The sequence below is a fragment of the Miniopterus natalensis genome, chromosome 6 (genome assembly GCF_054644295.1).
Source record: "Miniopterus natalensis isolate mMinNat1 chromosome 6, mMinNat1.hap1, whole genome shotgun sequence".
Taxonomy (NCBI): domain Eukaryota; kingdom Metazoa; phylum Chordata; class Mammalia; order Chiroptera; family Miniopteridae; genus Miniopterus; species Miniopterus natalensis.
In genome coordinates this window covers 54,200,172-54,216,058 of record NC_142086.1, presented here as the reverse complement: position 1 = coordinate 54,216,058, position 15,887 = coordinate 54,200,172, and the positions used below count along the sequence as shown (strand labels likewise).

Genomic DNA, 15,887 nt, shown 5'->3' with positions numbered 1-15,887 from the left:
TACCTTCTGCACATCACAGGTTGGTTCTCAATGCAGCAGCCAGAATGATCTCTATCAAACATAAGTCAGCCAAGTCTTATCAGAGTGAAAGCTAGAATCCTTACACCAGTCCAAGGCCCTACATGATCTTGCTCCAAACACTTCCCTGACCTCACCTCAGACTACCCTTCTACTCGCCCATTCTTCTCCCGGCCTCTGTGCTGTCCTTGAAACAGGCCAGGCATAGCCTATGGGTTTTGCTGTTTCCTCCACCTAGAACCCTATTTCTTCATATATCTGCATGACCCCTCTTTTATCCCCAATCTTGGCTCAAATGCCTTTTCCGTGACGCTTTCTCTGACTATCCAATTTAAAACTCATCTCCATCCTATCCCCACATATACCCTTCTCTCCTCTCCGTCTTCCCTGCTTTAATTTTCTGCAGAGCAATTATACCACTATATACATATTTATTTTGTTTTACTCTTTAAAAAAAAAAAAAATCTTTATTGATTTCAGAGAGAGGAAGGGAGAAGGAGAGAGAGAGAGATGGAAACATCAATGATGAGAGAGTCATCATTGATCGGCTGCCTCCTGCACGCCCCTGACTGGGGATGGAGCCCACAACCCGGGCATGTGCCCTGACTGGGAATCGAACTGTGAACTCCTGCATCCGAGGTCGATACTCAACCACTGAGCCACGTCTGGGCTGTTCTACTCTTTATTTACCTCCTTACCAGGAGGCAAGTTCTGGCTGCTCTCTGCACTGCTGTATCTCCAGTTTGGATCCCAGTAGACAATAAGCATTTGCTGAATGAATGAACCTATTTATGAGTATTGGTATTTGTTGTTTTTACAGTGACCCCTGCAAAGTTGATGAGTTCAGGCCTCGCTGTGCATTTCCCCCACTATGACTCCCTTAGACAACCAAGACTTAGATCCTCTTAGGTATAAAAATATTGGGAGAACCATTGAACCTGAAACCCCTGAATTTTAACAAGCCTTGAAATCTAACACTCAGTTTAGAGGAAACAGCAAACAAGAGTAAGTTAATACCGTGAGGATTTCATCAGCCAGAGTCAGTGCAAATGACTTAGTTTCTTCAACAAATATGTCATGAAAAAAAAAAATTTAGGGAGTGGGGAACTATTATAAATTAAAAGAGAGTTAAGAGTGGCATATCATCCAAAAAAAAATGTGTCCACCTTGTTTGGATCACCATTCAAGGAATTTAGTGTAAAAGGTATTTTTGATAGAATTGGTAACAATTTGAAAGTGAATTGGTTGAAGGGGGTGTAGGGTGGATAAATGGTGATACATGGAGACTTGACTTGGGGTAGTGAACACACAACACAGTGTACAGATGATGTGTTGTGGCATTGTGTGCCTGAAAGTTGTATAATTTTGTTAACCAGTGTCTCCCCAATAAATTCAATAAAGAGAGAGAGAAAAAAGGGAATTGGATACTAAGTGCTAATGGCATTATGGGTGTGGGTGTGTGTGGGTGTTATACTACAGGAAAGTAAGCTCCATAGAACATGATTTGAGAGGCTATATTCTCAGTTTTCCCTAGGATGGTACATAGCTAATACCATCCTACGTGCCAAACAAATGAGGCTGGCATTTGCTTTAAATGACTCCAGGAAAGAAAAGGGGGTGGGGGACAGATAACATAAGATTGGCAAAATATTGATAATCTTTGGAGCTGGGTTATGAACACAGGGAGGTTCATGATGTTATTCTCTATACCTTTTTAAAAATTTTTATTTGTATTTTTTTGTTGAATTCATTGGGGTGACATTGGTTAATAAGATGATCTGTTTCAGGTGTACACTTCGACAATACATCATTTGTATATTGTATTGTGTGTTTACCACCCCAAGTCAAGTCTCCACCAGCATTTACCACCCCCTTTACCCTCTATCTCCCCCAACCCCTCTTCCCCTCTGGCAATCGCCATGCTGTTGTCTGGGTCTATGAGTTCTTTTATTTCTTTAACCCCTTTGCCTTTTTCACCCAGCCCCTAACCCCCCTCCCCTCTGACAGCTGTCAGTCTGTTCTCTATCTGTGAATCTGTCTCTATGTTGTTAGTTTATTTTGTTCATTAGATTCCACATATGAGTGAAATCATGGGGTTCTTATCTTTCTCTGACTGGCTTATTTCACTTGACATGATACTCTCCAGGTCCATCCATGCTGTCTCGAAGGGTAAGAGACCTTTCTTTATCGCAGAGTAGTACTCTATCGTATAAATGTCCCGCAGCCTTTTTACCCATCCCCCTACCTTTTCGTATGTGTAAAAACGTCCTTAATACCAACTGAACTCCTTTTTAAAGATTAGGAGGTGAAAGAGTTTCTCTTCCTGAGGAGGAGGGGGGCCTGTTTTCTTCTGTGTACTTCTCTGTTGGTTGTGACCCAGTGCAAAGGAAGGGTGATTGGCTGTGTTGCTGGAGGGTGGGGGTGCAGTATTTTCTCAGCCTCCTGTTTGTTCCTTCCTCCTCAGCTTACCCTTGACTAAGAAGTGGAGTGCAGAGTGGTCTCTAGTGTGGTTAGATTGGGCCGGATGCGGGCTGGGGCTGGGGGTGAGCAGCATACAGAAAGGGAGCTGATGGGCTGTGACGGGCCTGCTTTTCCCCAGGCACCTGCCAGATAGGAAGGCAAATATTTCTACAAATATGCGCCAGTTGAAGGCACAGGTTGAAGGTAGTAGTAAGTGGCTGGATTTCCCTTTGCCGTGGCTCTCTTAATCCTGAGTTTGGAGCTTTCCTTAGCCATTCAAAGTGGCTGATTCTCGTCAGAAACTGTGGAGCAGCTGCCCTATCCATGGTGGGGACTTAACAGCCCCCACAAAGTTCTGCTCTCCATGTTTTAGAAAACCTCAGGGAAGTGTACTCAGGCCTGTCTGAGGACTTCATCATCTTCCCCATCAGGACCTGCCCTGCTGGGAAAAGATCTAATCTCCATTAAGAGACCCTTTTTGCCTCCTGGGTCTGGAACAGCTGGGACAAGCAGAAATGAAAAGCCCTTTTATCTTCAGGGCTTTGATCTGGGCAGAATTTCCCCCTCCCTACTGTTAGCCAGGCTGCTGGGCTCATCCTCAGGTAAACACTAGCAAATGCAGCTATTCAGGCACTTTGTAAAACTCTCATGTGTTCCTTTCACTTGCTTCTCAGATTTGCCAACTACAAAGCCATGAAGTCTGTCATTAAATTGTCACCACAACCCTGCAGAAGCATATTTTAATGTATTCTTATCCATACTTTACAGATGAAGACACGAGGTTTACAGAAGTTGACGAACATAGAACTGACAGGCAAAAAAGTCAGGATTTGAATCTGGGCTTGGAGATGACAGAGCCTGAACTCATTCACCAAAGCCAAAGTTCTCCAACTATCAGTGGGGAAGAACCAGATTCCCACGCCCCCCCTTCTCACAGATCAATAGAATAATGAAATGATGAAAAAAAAAAGCCCTGTTTTAAAAGTTATTAGATTCAACAAGCATAAATACTCTTTCAAACTACTATAGAAGTTGATTACACTGAATTCCTGTGCTTTCCCCATGCTGGATCTTGGCAAAGCTTCCTCAGACTAGCATGTTGAGTAATAGTATTCTAAGCCACCTGCTTCTCAGAGCATTGCGTGTAGTGCTTGCTACACAGCAGGTCTTGCTAAATGCAGATTTCTGAGCCCTATCTCAGAGGACCCGGATCAGAAGGACTGAAGTGGAGTTCAGGAATCTGCCTTTTAGTAAGTCGGTCTCATCATTTGATGTGCTCTGAGTCTGATCGCTACGGTTTTCTGCGCTGCTCCCTCCCCACTCAGATGACAGATGACAGGGTGAACGGTGGAGTGGGTCGAGGGCTTGATTCTATACCCCCACCCTCATGCTACTGTGGGTGTTTTTTTTAATTTTTAAGGACTTCCTTTCTGTAGAAACTTACTGAGAGAACATGCTTTCTGAACTCGTTTTAGTGCACCTCTCCAAATGTGTGTTGAGTTCAAACTGCAGGCCGGGTGCTCACAGCCAGCAGAGAGTGAGTACAGACGGAACAAAATACAAAACGCAGGGGCCCCTCTGTGTGTAGAGGCAGGGAGATGAAGAGGAACCAGCGACAGACCGTGAGAAAGAGGTATCTGTAAGATGGAGAAAAACCAGGAGGGGTAGGCTTGGGAAACTAGGAGGAGGAGTGACCAACTGAATAAACATTGCTGATGGGCTGCGTCAGATGAGGGCTGAGCACATACATGGAGGCCGTGAGGGCTTTGGCGACGTAGACGAGCAGTTTCCTGGACAAGGGGAGGCCTGAAGGAGTGGGTTCAAGTGAGACTGGGAAGAGGGAAATTGGAAAGAGTGACTAAAGTCAGCTCTTTCGAGGAGTTTTATTTTAAAGGAAAGAGAAAGGGCAGGAGCTGGAACGTTAATCTGAGGTCAGGAGGTTTTGCAGGAGGAACAGGGACATGGACTATATTTAAAACTCATGCAGTGGCTAATTATGTGACTTTTAAAGTCATATATCTTTTTCAGTTAATCCCTTCAGGAAAACAGAAACAATTATCTGCCATAACTTTTTTCTTGAAGCTCTTTCAGATTCTCCCCACTCCCAAACAATATTGTCCAAGAAGAGTTTACATATTACTCTTGTTCCTGCATAGCTTAATGTGAATACATTTGGGGAAAAAGTGATATTACATTTTTCATATTTGTTTTCTGTTTTTTTGGCTGAAGTATTTGAAAGTAGATTTCATCTCTGCCCTGGCCAGTGTGCTCAGTTGTTAGAGCATTGGTTCAAGCACCAAAGGGTCCCATGTTCAATTCCCGGTCAAGGGCACTTACCTGGGTTGCAGACTTGATCCCCAGCCCCATTTGGGGCATGTACGGGAGGCAGCCAATTGATGTGTCTTTCTCACATCGATGTCTCTCTCTGTCTCCCCCACCTCACTCCCTCCCTTCCACTCTCTCTAAAGATCAAAGGAAAAAATATCCTCAGGTGAGGACTAACAACAAGAGAGAGAGAGAGAGAGAGAGAGAGAGAGAGAGAGAGAGAGAGAAAGGAGAAAGAAAGGTTTCATCTCTAAATACTTCACATGTATAGGATTTTAAAAAACATAACTACATATATAAATAATATAATAATACTATTATTATACCCAACAAAATTAACAAAATGATTTCTTAATATCATATAATATCAAATCTATATTCAAATATCACATTTGTCCCCAATGGTGTTTTCAAATTGAAATTCAAACAAGGTCTACATATTGCATATGATTGTCGTATCTTTCAAGCCATTTGTTTGTCATGTGCATCAACGTACTGTCCTATAGAATGTCCTGCTTTCACGATTTGTCTGAAAACTCTTTATGGTATCATTTAACTTGCTCTTTTTTTCTCCTTTATTTCCTAAAAACTGGAATTGATTATAAAGGCTTGATCTATACACTTAATCTACATTTTGGTCAAGAATTTTTCATATTAAGTGCTGTGCATTTCCTCTTGCCTTACATCAGAAAACATGTATTGTCTTAGGTGTCCCACTACCAGTGATGCTACAACTGATTTGGGTCAAAGGTGGCTGCCTCAGTGAAAAGAGGTTTTTTTTTGAGATAGGAAAAATAATAGCATGTCTATCTGCTGATGGACATGATCTTTGAGAGAGGGATACCTATATTGATGCAGAACAAAGGGGGACATTTTCTACAAGAATGTCCTTAAGTAGATAATAGTACATAGGATCTAGTGGACAAATGTTGGATATTATAAGTGTTGGATGCATCAAATTCATCCCTAGGAAGAAGAGATCATTTGGGCATAAATGTAGGTAGGGAAGGTAGCTGAATACAAAGGCATGTGTGTGAAAGTTCTATTCTGGTAGCTTTCTTTTTCTCCACGAATAAGGCGAAGGTGAGGATGAGGAGAATTTTCATGGGGGTGGGGGTCAGATAGTCCCCTAGGAGAGTGGCAGATGAATTGACTGGAAAAGTTGCACATAATTTCTGGGAAGCATTAAGTAGCTACTTCCAGTTAGTGACTATGAACTTGAAGTGAAATCAGTAAGCATCACAGTGTGATTTTTCTCTAATATGTTCAGTTACATATTTGCAGGTATGGAGTAGGACAGAGAGTTGGATTTAACCAGAATTGGGCTTTATCCAACCATGTGTGATAGAAAGCTCAATTTAACAATTGACAATGGAATTTAAACTGGGTGGGAAAGGAAGGGGGGATATAAAGGAAGTGAGAGACTGAGAAGGCGGTAGGATCAGCCGTTTTTGGTTGGAGTTGGGTATGAGTTGGACTCAGTTGCAAAGACAGGAGTGGTGATTACAGAGGGTATGCCTGAAGTCAAGACTATGGAGGGGGTATATTTTTTGTAAATGACAAGATCAGAGATATGGCCTTGGGAGTAAGTGGCTGAGGTCACAATCCAGACTGAGGGACCCGGGACTAGAATGATTCTGTAGGTGGATGTTAATATCACCATGGGTTATGACAGAAATAGTGTTGGAGAGAATGATAGTGATCCAGGAGCTAAGATATTCAAGGTCCTGGCTGGAGAAGAGCGTGGCTAGACCCAAGAGAGCAGAGATAAATTTTAAAGGAGCTCTCAGTCTCCTTGAGGCAAACCTGCAGACAGATAAATGTCATGTAGTCTGATGAGAGCCAGACACAACAGTGGAGTTGTATCAATCTCTGTGGAGCCCAGGTGACACTTGAGCTGGTTTTGGAGGCTGAGTGGGTGTGCTCCCATGTGAACAGGGTAGGAAAGGACATTTTATTCAGAAGGATCTTTATGTTCAGGGCTACAAAGGCATGAAAGAGCATGGGAGATGTGGAGTGCTACAATTGAGTTACTCTGGGCGAATTACTCATTTTCCCTGTCTCAGTCTTCCCATTCATAAAATGGAGGTAACAATGGTATTCACAGAGTAGGTGATGGTAAGAAATGATGTGTATAGTACTTGTCTCAGGCCCTATTGTGTAATCCTTTGGGTGTATTTCTTACTTGATTATTTAAAAAAATCCTATGAGATAGGCTCTGTTTTCATTAGTTCTGTTTTGTAGGTAAAGAAGCTGTTAGGGGCTTTAATAACTTCCCCAGGTCATGTAACTGGTGAGAGGCAAGAGTTTGGACTCGTGGTCAGATCAGTCTAATTCTAGGGCTCTTACTCGACCCCTAAGCTATAGTCAGTGCTTAGCACTTAGCTAGTCCTGAATTAATAGTAGCTATTATTGTTGTGATTTCTAAAGTTTCTCACTCCATGAGTTGATGCTTTTATCACTTGTGCAGCTGGTTGGTCACCCCTATTATCTCATGAGCAGCAGTGACTATTTTTGGAAGGCCCTCATTACCTATAATAGATTTAGATCTACATTTGCACTACTTTTGTTTCAACTGGTTGATTTTTGAAAACCAAGATCGGGGAGTGATTTTTATCTTCTTAGAGGGCAAGTTGTCCTGAGCAGGTGCAGTTGATGTGAGAAAGGAAGGTCTGGGTTTGCTGTACTCCTCTTTTGTCTGTGCCCTGAACCCGGACAAATGTCTCATGCCCCAGCAGCTCACACTTTGGGAGGATGGCAGCGAACCAGTATTCACAGGCAATAGGCATCATCCAAAATGCAGGGTGACTGCCCCGAGTGTTCCCTGGGAGGCTGCTGAGAAAGAACCTTTTCCATTAATGATGCCTGGGGAAACAGAACTTTAAAGAGCTGGGATGCCCTCTCCCTCCCTCCCTCCCTCCCTCCCTCCCTCCCTCCCTCCCTCCCTCCCTCCCTCCCTCCCTCCCTCCCTCCCTCCCTCCCTCTCTCCCTCCTCTCCCTCCCTTTCTTCCTTTCTTTCTTCCCTCAACAAATTGTTATTAAATGCCTACTATGTGCCAAACACTCATTTGGGCATTGAAGATAGTAGTGAAGAAAGCTGATGAGGTTTCTGCTTATGGAATTTACATTTTTTTTGTAGGAGGAGACAAAGGGAACCAAATAATAATATGAATACATGCATCGTTACAAACTCTCATGCCACAAAGAAAATGTACATGACATGAAAAGAAGGATAGCTACCAGGAATATTTTCTGACTCTACCAGGAGGCTACCAGGAAGTCAGTTCTCTAAATTCATAAACAGAGCCCTGACATTTTTGACAAAGAGCAGAATGGCACCTCTAACTCTTGCCCTATGAGTCATATGCAGGGCCTGCCTGCCTGTTTCCCAGTTATGAAAAGCTGAAATTCCCCCAGCTTGAACCTCAGGGTTTCAGGGAAAGATTTCTGCATACATCATGGGATGAAGCCAGTTTGTGGCCACTACTCTTTCCTCTTAGTTCTGTTAATGCTGCATCCGCCAGGACAGGCTTCGATATTGTGAATCAGTTTAATATTGTGTATCAAGTTGATATTTAAGCTTGAAGTGTATTTTTGATACTGTCCCCAATAGTTTTACTTTAATCACTCAACTAACATAATGAGAATAAAGGAAGCCGGCTCTGGTCCAAGGGTGGGGGGTGCTGTTGGGAGGGTGGGGTGGAGGGATTGAGCAAAAGGGAAAAAGAAAGAGAAAATTCATGGATGTGGACAACAGTGTGGTGACTGGGGGCAGGGGTGGGGGGCAGAGGTGGAAGGGGGCATAGAGGGATAAATGGAGATGGAAAAAGTAAAATAAATATAATTGAAAAAAAAGAATAAAGGAAGCCAGACTGAAAGGTGAGAATTCATCTCTTATCCATTTGCTCATCAACAGTCATCAGGTCTCAAGCATGTACATTTTTTCTAGGTATTTGGCCGTGCATAACTTTTATTCGCAATGGTGACATTTTCTGGCACTTTTTTTTTGTTATAATATTTTAAGCATTTTTTTTCTTATTACTACTTAAATCACACACAGTTATACACACATACATTCTATAATGGTGGATGTGCCATTGTTTAATTATTTTAGTATTGCTGAAAGCTTAGTTGCTAACCTTAGATTTTTCACCATTATAAATTGAAAACTTTTTTTTTTTTGCATGTGCATATTGCTTTATAAAACTCATTCTTTATTCCATTAATCCTCTGTCAGTCCTCACCACACTGTGTAAGGGAAGAAATCATTTTACATGTGAAGAAACCAAAACGTAAAACCTTTTTCTTCTTTGAATTATTTATTTAGTTTTACTTCCTGGAAGTTTGATAATAGTCAGGAGCTCTTAATTCTATGGCCTGATTACTTTCTAAAAAGGTTAAGTTCATTTCCACAGCATCTTTGAAATATAACAATTTCATTACAGTCTGTCCAGAAATGAGTATTTTCATTTTGAAAATGGCCGGCTAATGTAAATTCTGTTTATCTTATATATCTTAATATTCCAGTTGCCTCTTTTGGGTTAAGATTAATTATAATTTCATATGCTTGTTAATTGTATTTTCCATTTTTGTGACTTGTCTGCCTGCTTATGTTGATTGCCTGCTTGAGAGGCTTTTACTGTATTAACCCTTTGCATACCTTGACTCTTATTTTCCTTTTTATTACAGTATTTTTCATTGCATGAATTTGGGATTTTCATGCAACTGACTCTATCAAAATTTTCCTTGTTATTTTTCTACATTCCATCAGAAACAAGAAAGAGCTGACAAATATAGAATTGTATTTTTAACTTTTAAAAATTATATTTTTATAATATTTTTTCAACTCTAAGAGTAATGATCTACATTTTAGAAATTTGGAATGTATAAAACATTATAAAAAAATGAAACCACATTATTCTACCATCCAGGGTATTTTATTTTTTAGTCCTTTCTTTCTACATGCACATTTAAAAAATTTTTCTGTGTTTGGATAGTATATACTGGTTATGACCTATTTTTTATACTAACATTATATGATTAAACTTTCACATTTCACTAAATATTCTTTGATAATAAATAATTTTAAAAACTCTGTCTACAGTTTAGTTTGAAATGAACTTATTCCTCTCTTCCCCAAATTGCCATTTATATATCCCCAAACCAATGACTAACCAATCCTTTCTCCCCAGATTTATCTGTGGTGTCTGCTTTGTCTTTCTAGCATGTTCTCATCCAGTATCAGGCTATTTCTAGGCTGTCTGTGTTGTTCATAGACCCAGGCCATTGCACCTGAAATAGGCTCTCATCTCTCTTTTTCTGAGTCCTCAGGGCTTTCTGGGTTGAGCCATAGCCTAGGCCAGAGCCCACACTGGAGACTAGCAGAAGTGCCATCTCGTTAATTTTTAACCCTGCCCGTTGGAAAACAGCTCTTATTTCTCTTTTTTTTTTTTTTGCCTTCGCAGATGTTTATTCATCATCCTGAGAAAAATGAGCCTTGGCCTCTAAACCTAACAAAGCAAATATCCCTCCCATGAAGAATAGTGCTAGATCCTGAGGACCTGGAGAGTCTGCGGCCCTAGGGGGATAAACCAAAGCAGGTAAGAAACACTTGGAGGTGTGGATTTGGCAGCAAAAGGGGACATCCCTGAATAAAAAGTGGTGTGGTAGAGTGTGCTGACAAGCGTCACAGGGTCTCAATGTTTGGCTACAGCTTTGCTGTTTCCTTCATATATATATATATATTTAGTTGATTTAATGAGGGGTGGGAATAGGTGGTTTGGCTATTTCTATACTCTATAAATACAAGATTTAAAGTTATTCTGTAAATCAGTCCACATAGCCCCACCATTTGCCAAATCCTGCGCTTGATGCTATGCATACAGTGATGGATAGACTGCGACAGGAGGCAGGATCCTCTGTTTGCTGGGATTGTCTTTCTGTTGGTTCAGTGTTGACTTGTTCTCTGTAGGTGATAATGTGGATTGTTATTGTATTCTTCTAGATGTCTGATGGGGGTTGTAAGGATTCATTGATAGAGCCCCGTTCATTCAATAAGTCTTTATTGAGTGTCCCCTAGGCACTGTGCTGGACACTGGGGTTTCAGAAATGAGCCAGGAGGAGTTTCCTTTTGGCAAAGATCAGTGTGAAAAGCAAGCAGTAGATGGGAGCAGACAGAGCAAGAATAGTGCTAAAAGGGAGGTGGGCTCCATAGGAGATCAGAAGCAGAAAAGTCATGCTGTCTGATCGCCAGACAAATGCACTAAGGGAGAGATTACAGCAGTGTAGAGGCCTGGAAGCTTAAGTAGTCAGATTGGAAAATTCAGAACTTGGTGTATTTTCCCAAAGGATTTGAAAACAAAAAATTTCCTACCTCTTCTCTTCAGCTTTCGCTGCTTAGATTAAATTTCTTTAGTCCCTGTCTCCTTAGAGCAGCTTGAGAGATGAAAAAGGTCTTGAAACTAAAAGTGCCTATGATGAGAAGCTCCAGAGAGCTGGTGGATTTGGGGCCTCAACAGAGGGTGGTGTTCAAGAAGAGTCAGGAGGTGTCAGATGAGTGTCCTGAGGCCATGATGGGGCACAGACCCTGAAGACTGAGGCTGTCTTAAAGCTGCAGGACTGTGTTGTGCCTGGCTGTTTGACTGAACTCCTGTTCCCTGGGAAACTCAACCTTGGAGAGCAGGTGGTGGCAGGAAGCTGAACACCAGCCCTTTCTGAGACTATAGTCCCCATTACTCATCCACATAAAAGTTAAGTCCCAACTCTACTATTTCCGAATCACTCATGCAACTTTGAAAATTATTTATATTTAAAAAAAAAATCTCGCCTGGCTGTTGTGGCTCAGTGGTCGAGCATTGACCTGTGATCCAGGAGATTGAGGTTCAGTTCCTGGTCAGGGCACATGCCTGGGTTTCGGGCTTGATCCCCAGTGTGGCGGGGGTGGTGCAAGAGGCAGCTGATCAATGACTCTCATCATTGATGTTTCTATATCTCTCTGAAATCAATAAAATATATATATATTTTATATATATATATAAATCTGTTTCTTCAGCTATAAATAGTGCTAACAAAATTTTCCCTCCTTATTTCATAAGATTATACTGGGTCTCATGAATATAATTACTGTGAAAGGGTTGCCTGAGTGGTAAATGTGCACCCAGGTGATGGCTGCTATAGTGCTAATGGTAAAGGTGGTTTTTCTGTGATTGTCTGGCAGATTGAGTTGTGTCTCTAGTGACCCTGATTTCTGAGTCCTGTTTGATTAACACTGACTTTTCACTGTCCTTTATCACAGATGCCTGTCCTTTTGGTGCAAAGACCACAAACTTTTAGAGAGACCTGGGTTGGAATCCTGGTTCTAGTACTGATTAGCTATTGACTTTGGAGAAACCCTGTAACCTTGCTAAGCTTCAGTTTCTTCATTTCCTCAAATAGGACATTTAATATCTACCTCATAGTGTTATAGTAAAAATTCAATGAGAGACTGCAGGTAAAGTGCCTGCCATATATAGTAGGCACTTCTTAGATGCTACTTTCCCTCCTCTAGTTCTTCAGCTGTCATAGTCATTTGATTAGCTGTGTTGGGTATCTGAGGAAATTGAGTTTCTTAGTTTTCTGATGATACAACAAGCCCTCTCTGTCATTTCCTGATTTCAAGTTTGAATTCTCCCTCTTCCTACTTTTCACCACTTTCAAAATGTCAGCAGCCCAAGGCAGGAACCCTTCTCCCCAGAGCTCCTGGCTCCTGAGGTCTGGGGGGGTGGGAAGCGCAGCTTGGATGGTACTGCCAGTTGATTCCGAGAGTGATCTGGATGCCGCTGAAATTAAAGTCTCAGATGAAGGACCCGAAGCTCAGGTTGATGAGGCTTGGCCAGTGCTCCACTGTCCCCTGTCGCCTCCACCTGGTCCTCATGCCGAGGGGCTGCTCTCTGGTCTCTGTTTAGAATACCTCCTGTGTCTTTACATTTACCCAGTTCAAAGCCTGACAATACCATACCTGTTTTTTTCTCCCAGCACTCCGTAAATGAGATAGGGAAGAGAGGACTACTCTACAGAAACTTAGGTGCGGATAGGTTAAGTGATGTATCCGGTCACCAAGAACAGGGATGAGAACCCAGGTTTCCCGAATACCTGGCCTAGTACTCCTGCCACCTTATTTCTTTTTTTTTTCTTTTTAAATATATCTTTATTGATTTCAGAGAGAGGAAAGGAGAGGGAGAGAGAGAGATAGAAACATCAATGATGAGAGGGTCATTGATCGGCTGCCCAGCCCGCAACCCGGGCATGTGCCCCGACCGGGAACCGAACCCTGATCGCCTGGATCCTAGGTCGACGCTCAACCGCTGAGCCACGCCCGGCCGGGCACTGCCACCTTATTTCTGATATCCTTAGGAGCAGGTTGCATGGGAAGGAACTGTAGATCCTAGTGGGTTAGCAAAAGCCCAGGGGGTGATTCCTTACACTCATGATGGTAAATTAGCCCATTTATTTATGAAAGAGTTTAATGTTTTTCAAAAGATACAGACATTGTTTGAGGTTAAAGTACTTTCACCTTCCATTCAGTTACACAATATATTCTGGGTAAACAAAGTAGGTCTTTACCTAGATATAAAAGGGACTATTAGGCTCTATTTTCTTAGTGAAGTCCATTTTCCAGAACTTCCAGCAGTTCTGTACAGGATGTTGTAGAAAGGACATGGATTACAGAATCAAGTGCTCTTGGATTTGAACCATAGTGCTACCATTTACTCAGCTCTGTGATCCTAGGCACTTCTCTTAACCTCTCAGAGCCTCAGATGGCTGATCTATAAGTGGAGATTAGAATACCACTGCTGGCGGTGGTCAGGGCCTCTGCACAGCTCAGGAGATGCCCTTCATATTAGACTGTCGTAAACATAGTGCTTACTAGAGTTGCATATCACAGTGGCCCTGGTTTATGGTGACATTAAATAAAATAACATCTTGTGTGCTTAATTCATCTTTGTTTTCATGTCCTGAATTGATCATTTGTCTGCTGTCTTACCAAGATTTCCTATCCTTTACCATGAGGTCAGCTAGCTTCCCGACACTTGATAGCACTCACAATGCACTCCATAAAATTGGATGTTTTGTTGTGAAGCTAGCCCTTGCTCTTCTTCTAACTCAGGAGTCCAACACCACTTAGAGAGATGCATCACAAAGCTATGGTGTTGTCCATGGTGAGAGATCTCTTTCTGGCAATTTTAGAAGAATTCTGGGCCCCTTAGGATTTTAGGGAGTTTGAGTTCTTATGATGTAGACCAGTTAGTCTGCTCTTCGTTTTCTTTTAGTTTTTCAAGCATGCACACCTTCATTTAACAGATAGTGTAAGGCCCTAGGAACCAAATGATGTGTAAGATGTGATTCCTGACCTCAGGAAGTTCAGAGTGCAGTTGGGGAGCTAGACAAAGACAAGAGGAAAGTAGGATTTAGAGTGTAAAAAGGAATCATGGAGAACACAGGAAGGGAGTGTCTGAGGACTGTTCTCTACATTCAAAACCAAAACTGAGAGTGATTTTGTGTGTATGTGTGTGTGTGTCAGAGAGAGACCGAGCGAGAGCGCTGCAGACCTGGTAGAATTCAAATCTTGTCACTTTAAATTCATTGCTCCGCCCATCACCTTGCCTCTTGACAGTCACACTTGTAGATTTTCTTTACATCGTTTTTTGCCTTGTCTTACTTTTTCTAGGCTTGTTTTCCTGCTCAGAACAGAGTGGCTCCCTTGAATGCATCTTTCATTATGATTCCCACCAACTTGAAAAAAAAATTCAGCTGCTGTGTGCTGGCCTTTCTCCTGTTTGCAGTCATCTCTATGTGGAAGGAGAAGAAGAAAGGGAGTTACTATGATCCCCTTAAATTGCAAACCGAGAAATTGCAGGTGCTGAGGGGTCTGAAGAAAATTGCCATGGGGCCTGGTTCCCAGTCTGCACCTTCAAGCAACACCCAGGACACCCACAGGAGCAGCCAGGCCCTCCACAGTCCTAGGGATCAGCCCAAGACCGAGCTAGAAACTTTCCAGATGTGGAGCAAAGACAGCTCTTCCAAAAACCTTATCCTCAGGCTGCAGAAGATCTGGAGGAATTACCTGAGCTTGAACAAGTACAATGTGTCCTACAAGGGGCCAGGGCCTGGTGTCAAGTTCAGTGCAGAGGCCCTGCTCTGCCACCTTCGGGACCAAGTGAATGTATCCATGGTAGAGGCCACAGATTTTCCCTTCAATACATCTGAATGGGAGGGTTACCTGCCCAAGGAGAGCATTAGGATCAAGGCTGGGCCATGGGGCAGGTGTGCTGTCGTCTCTTCAGCGGGATCTCTGAAGTTCTCTCAACTGGGCAAAGAAATAGGTGGGTTCTGTGGTGTTAAGATTGCTATTTGAACATGAGATTGTTAACTTGTTTGGAGTAGCTGGGCATACAGACAAGACTGGAGACTGTGGTAAGTCTCTGTGGACTAGCAGAGCAGGCCCAGGTCAGTGCTTTTCATTGCCCATGAGCCAGAGGTGCCTCAGGCTTCATGGGCGATTGAAAAGGGTGGAGATCTACTCTCCCAGCATCTTTGTCAGTTAGCTTTATTTTTTACCTGTTTTAAGTATTGGTGTTCTACTGAAAATTTTGTTTGAAAAGAGAGTTCTACTGATACAAAGAAGCAAAATGCTGCTTTTATATTGACATATAAAAATAATTGAAGGACAGATCTCTACTTTATCTTTAGATTCTGAAATTTGTACATTGTCTCTTTTGGCCTGAACTACCTGGGTAATTTTAAGCTTTTCTTTTTGAAAACAATGAATTAGAGCAGGAATTATTTTTTTTCCCTAGTACCCACCTGGCACCATACGTAGTTACTACAATGTTATTGACTATGCTCCCCATGCTGTACTTTACATCCCCATGATTATTTTGTGACTACTAATTTTTGCTTCTTAATCCCTTCACCATTTTTACCTAGTTCCACAACCCCCATCCCATCAGGAAACCCTCATTTTGTTCTCTGTATCTGTGAGTCTGCTTCTGTTTTGTTTATTTGTTTATTTTATTCTTTAGGTTTCACATATAACTGAAATCATA

At 42.1% G+C, this 15,887-nt stretch overlaps 1 protein-coding gene across 3 annotated transcripts in view; it reads left to right on the top strand.

The window, feature by feature from the left end:
- Positions 1 to 15,887, top strand: part of ST6GAL1 (ST6 beta-galactoside alpha-2,6-sialyltransferase 1) — an 82,085-nt gene that overhangs the window by 34,296 nt on the left and 31,902 nt on the right. For all 3 annotated transcript variants that reach the window (XM_016200073.2, XM_016200075.2, XM_016200074.2), the window contains 2 exons: positions 10,269 to 10,403; positions 14,510 to 15,164. In XM_016200073.2, the coding sequence (XP_016055559.2) occupies positions 14,561 to 15,164 (604 nt within the window). In that variant the 5' untranslated portion in view covers positions 10,269 to 10,403; positions 14,510 to 14,560. The remainder of the gene's footprint in view (positions 1 to 10,268; positions 10,404 to 14,509; positions 15,165 to 15,887) is intronic.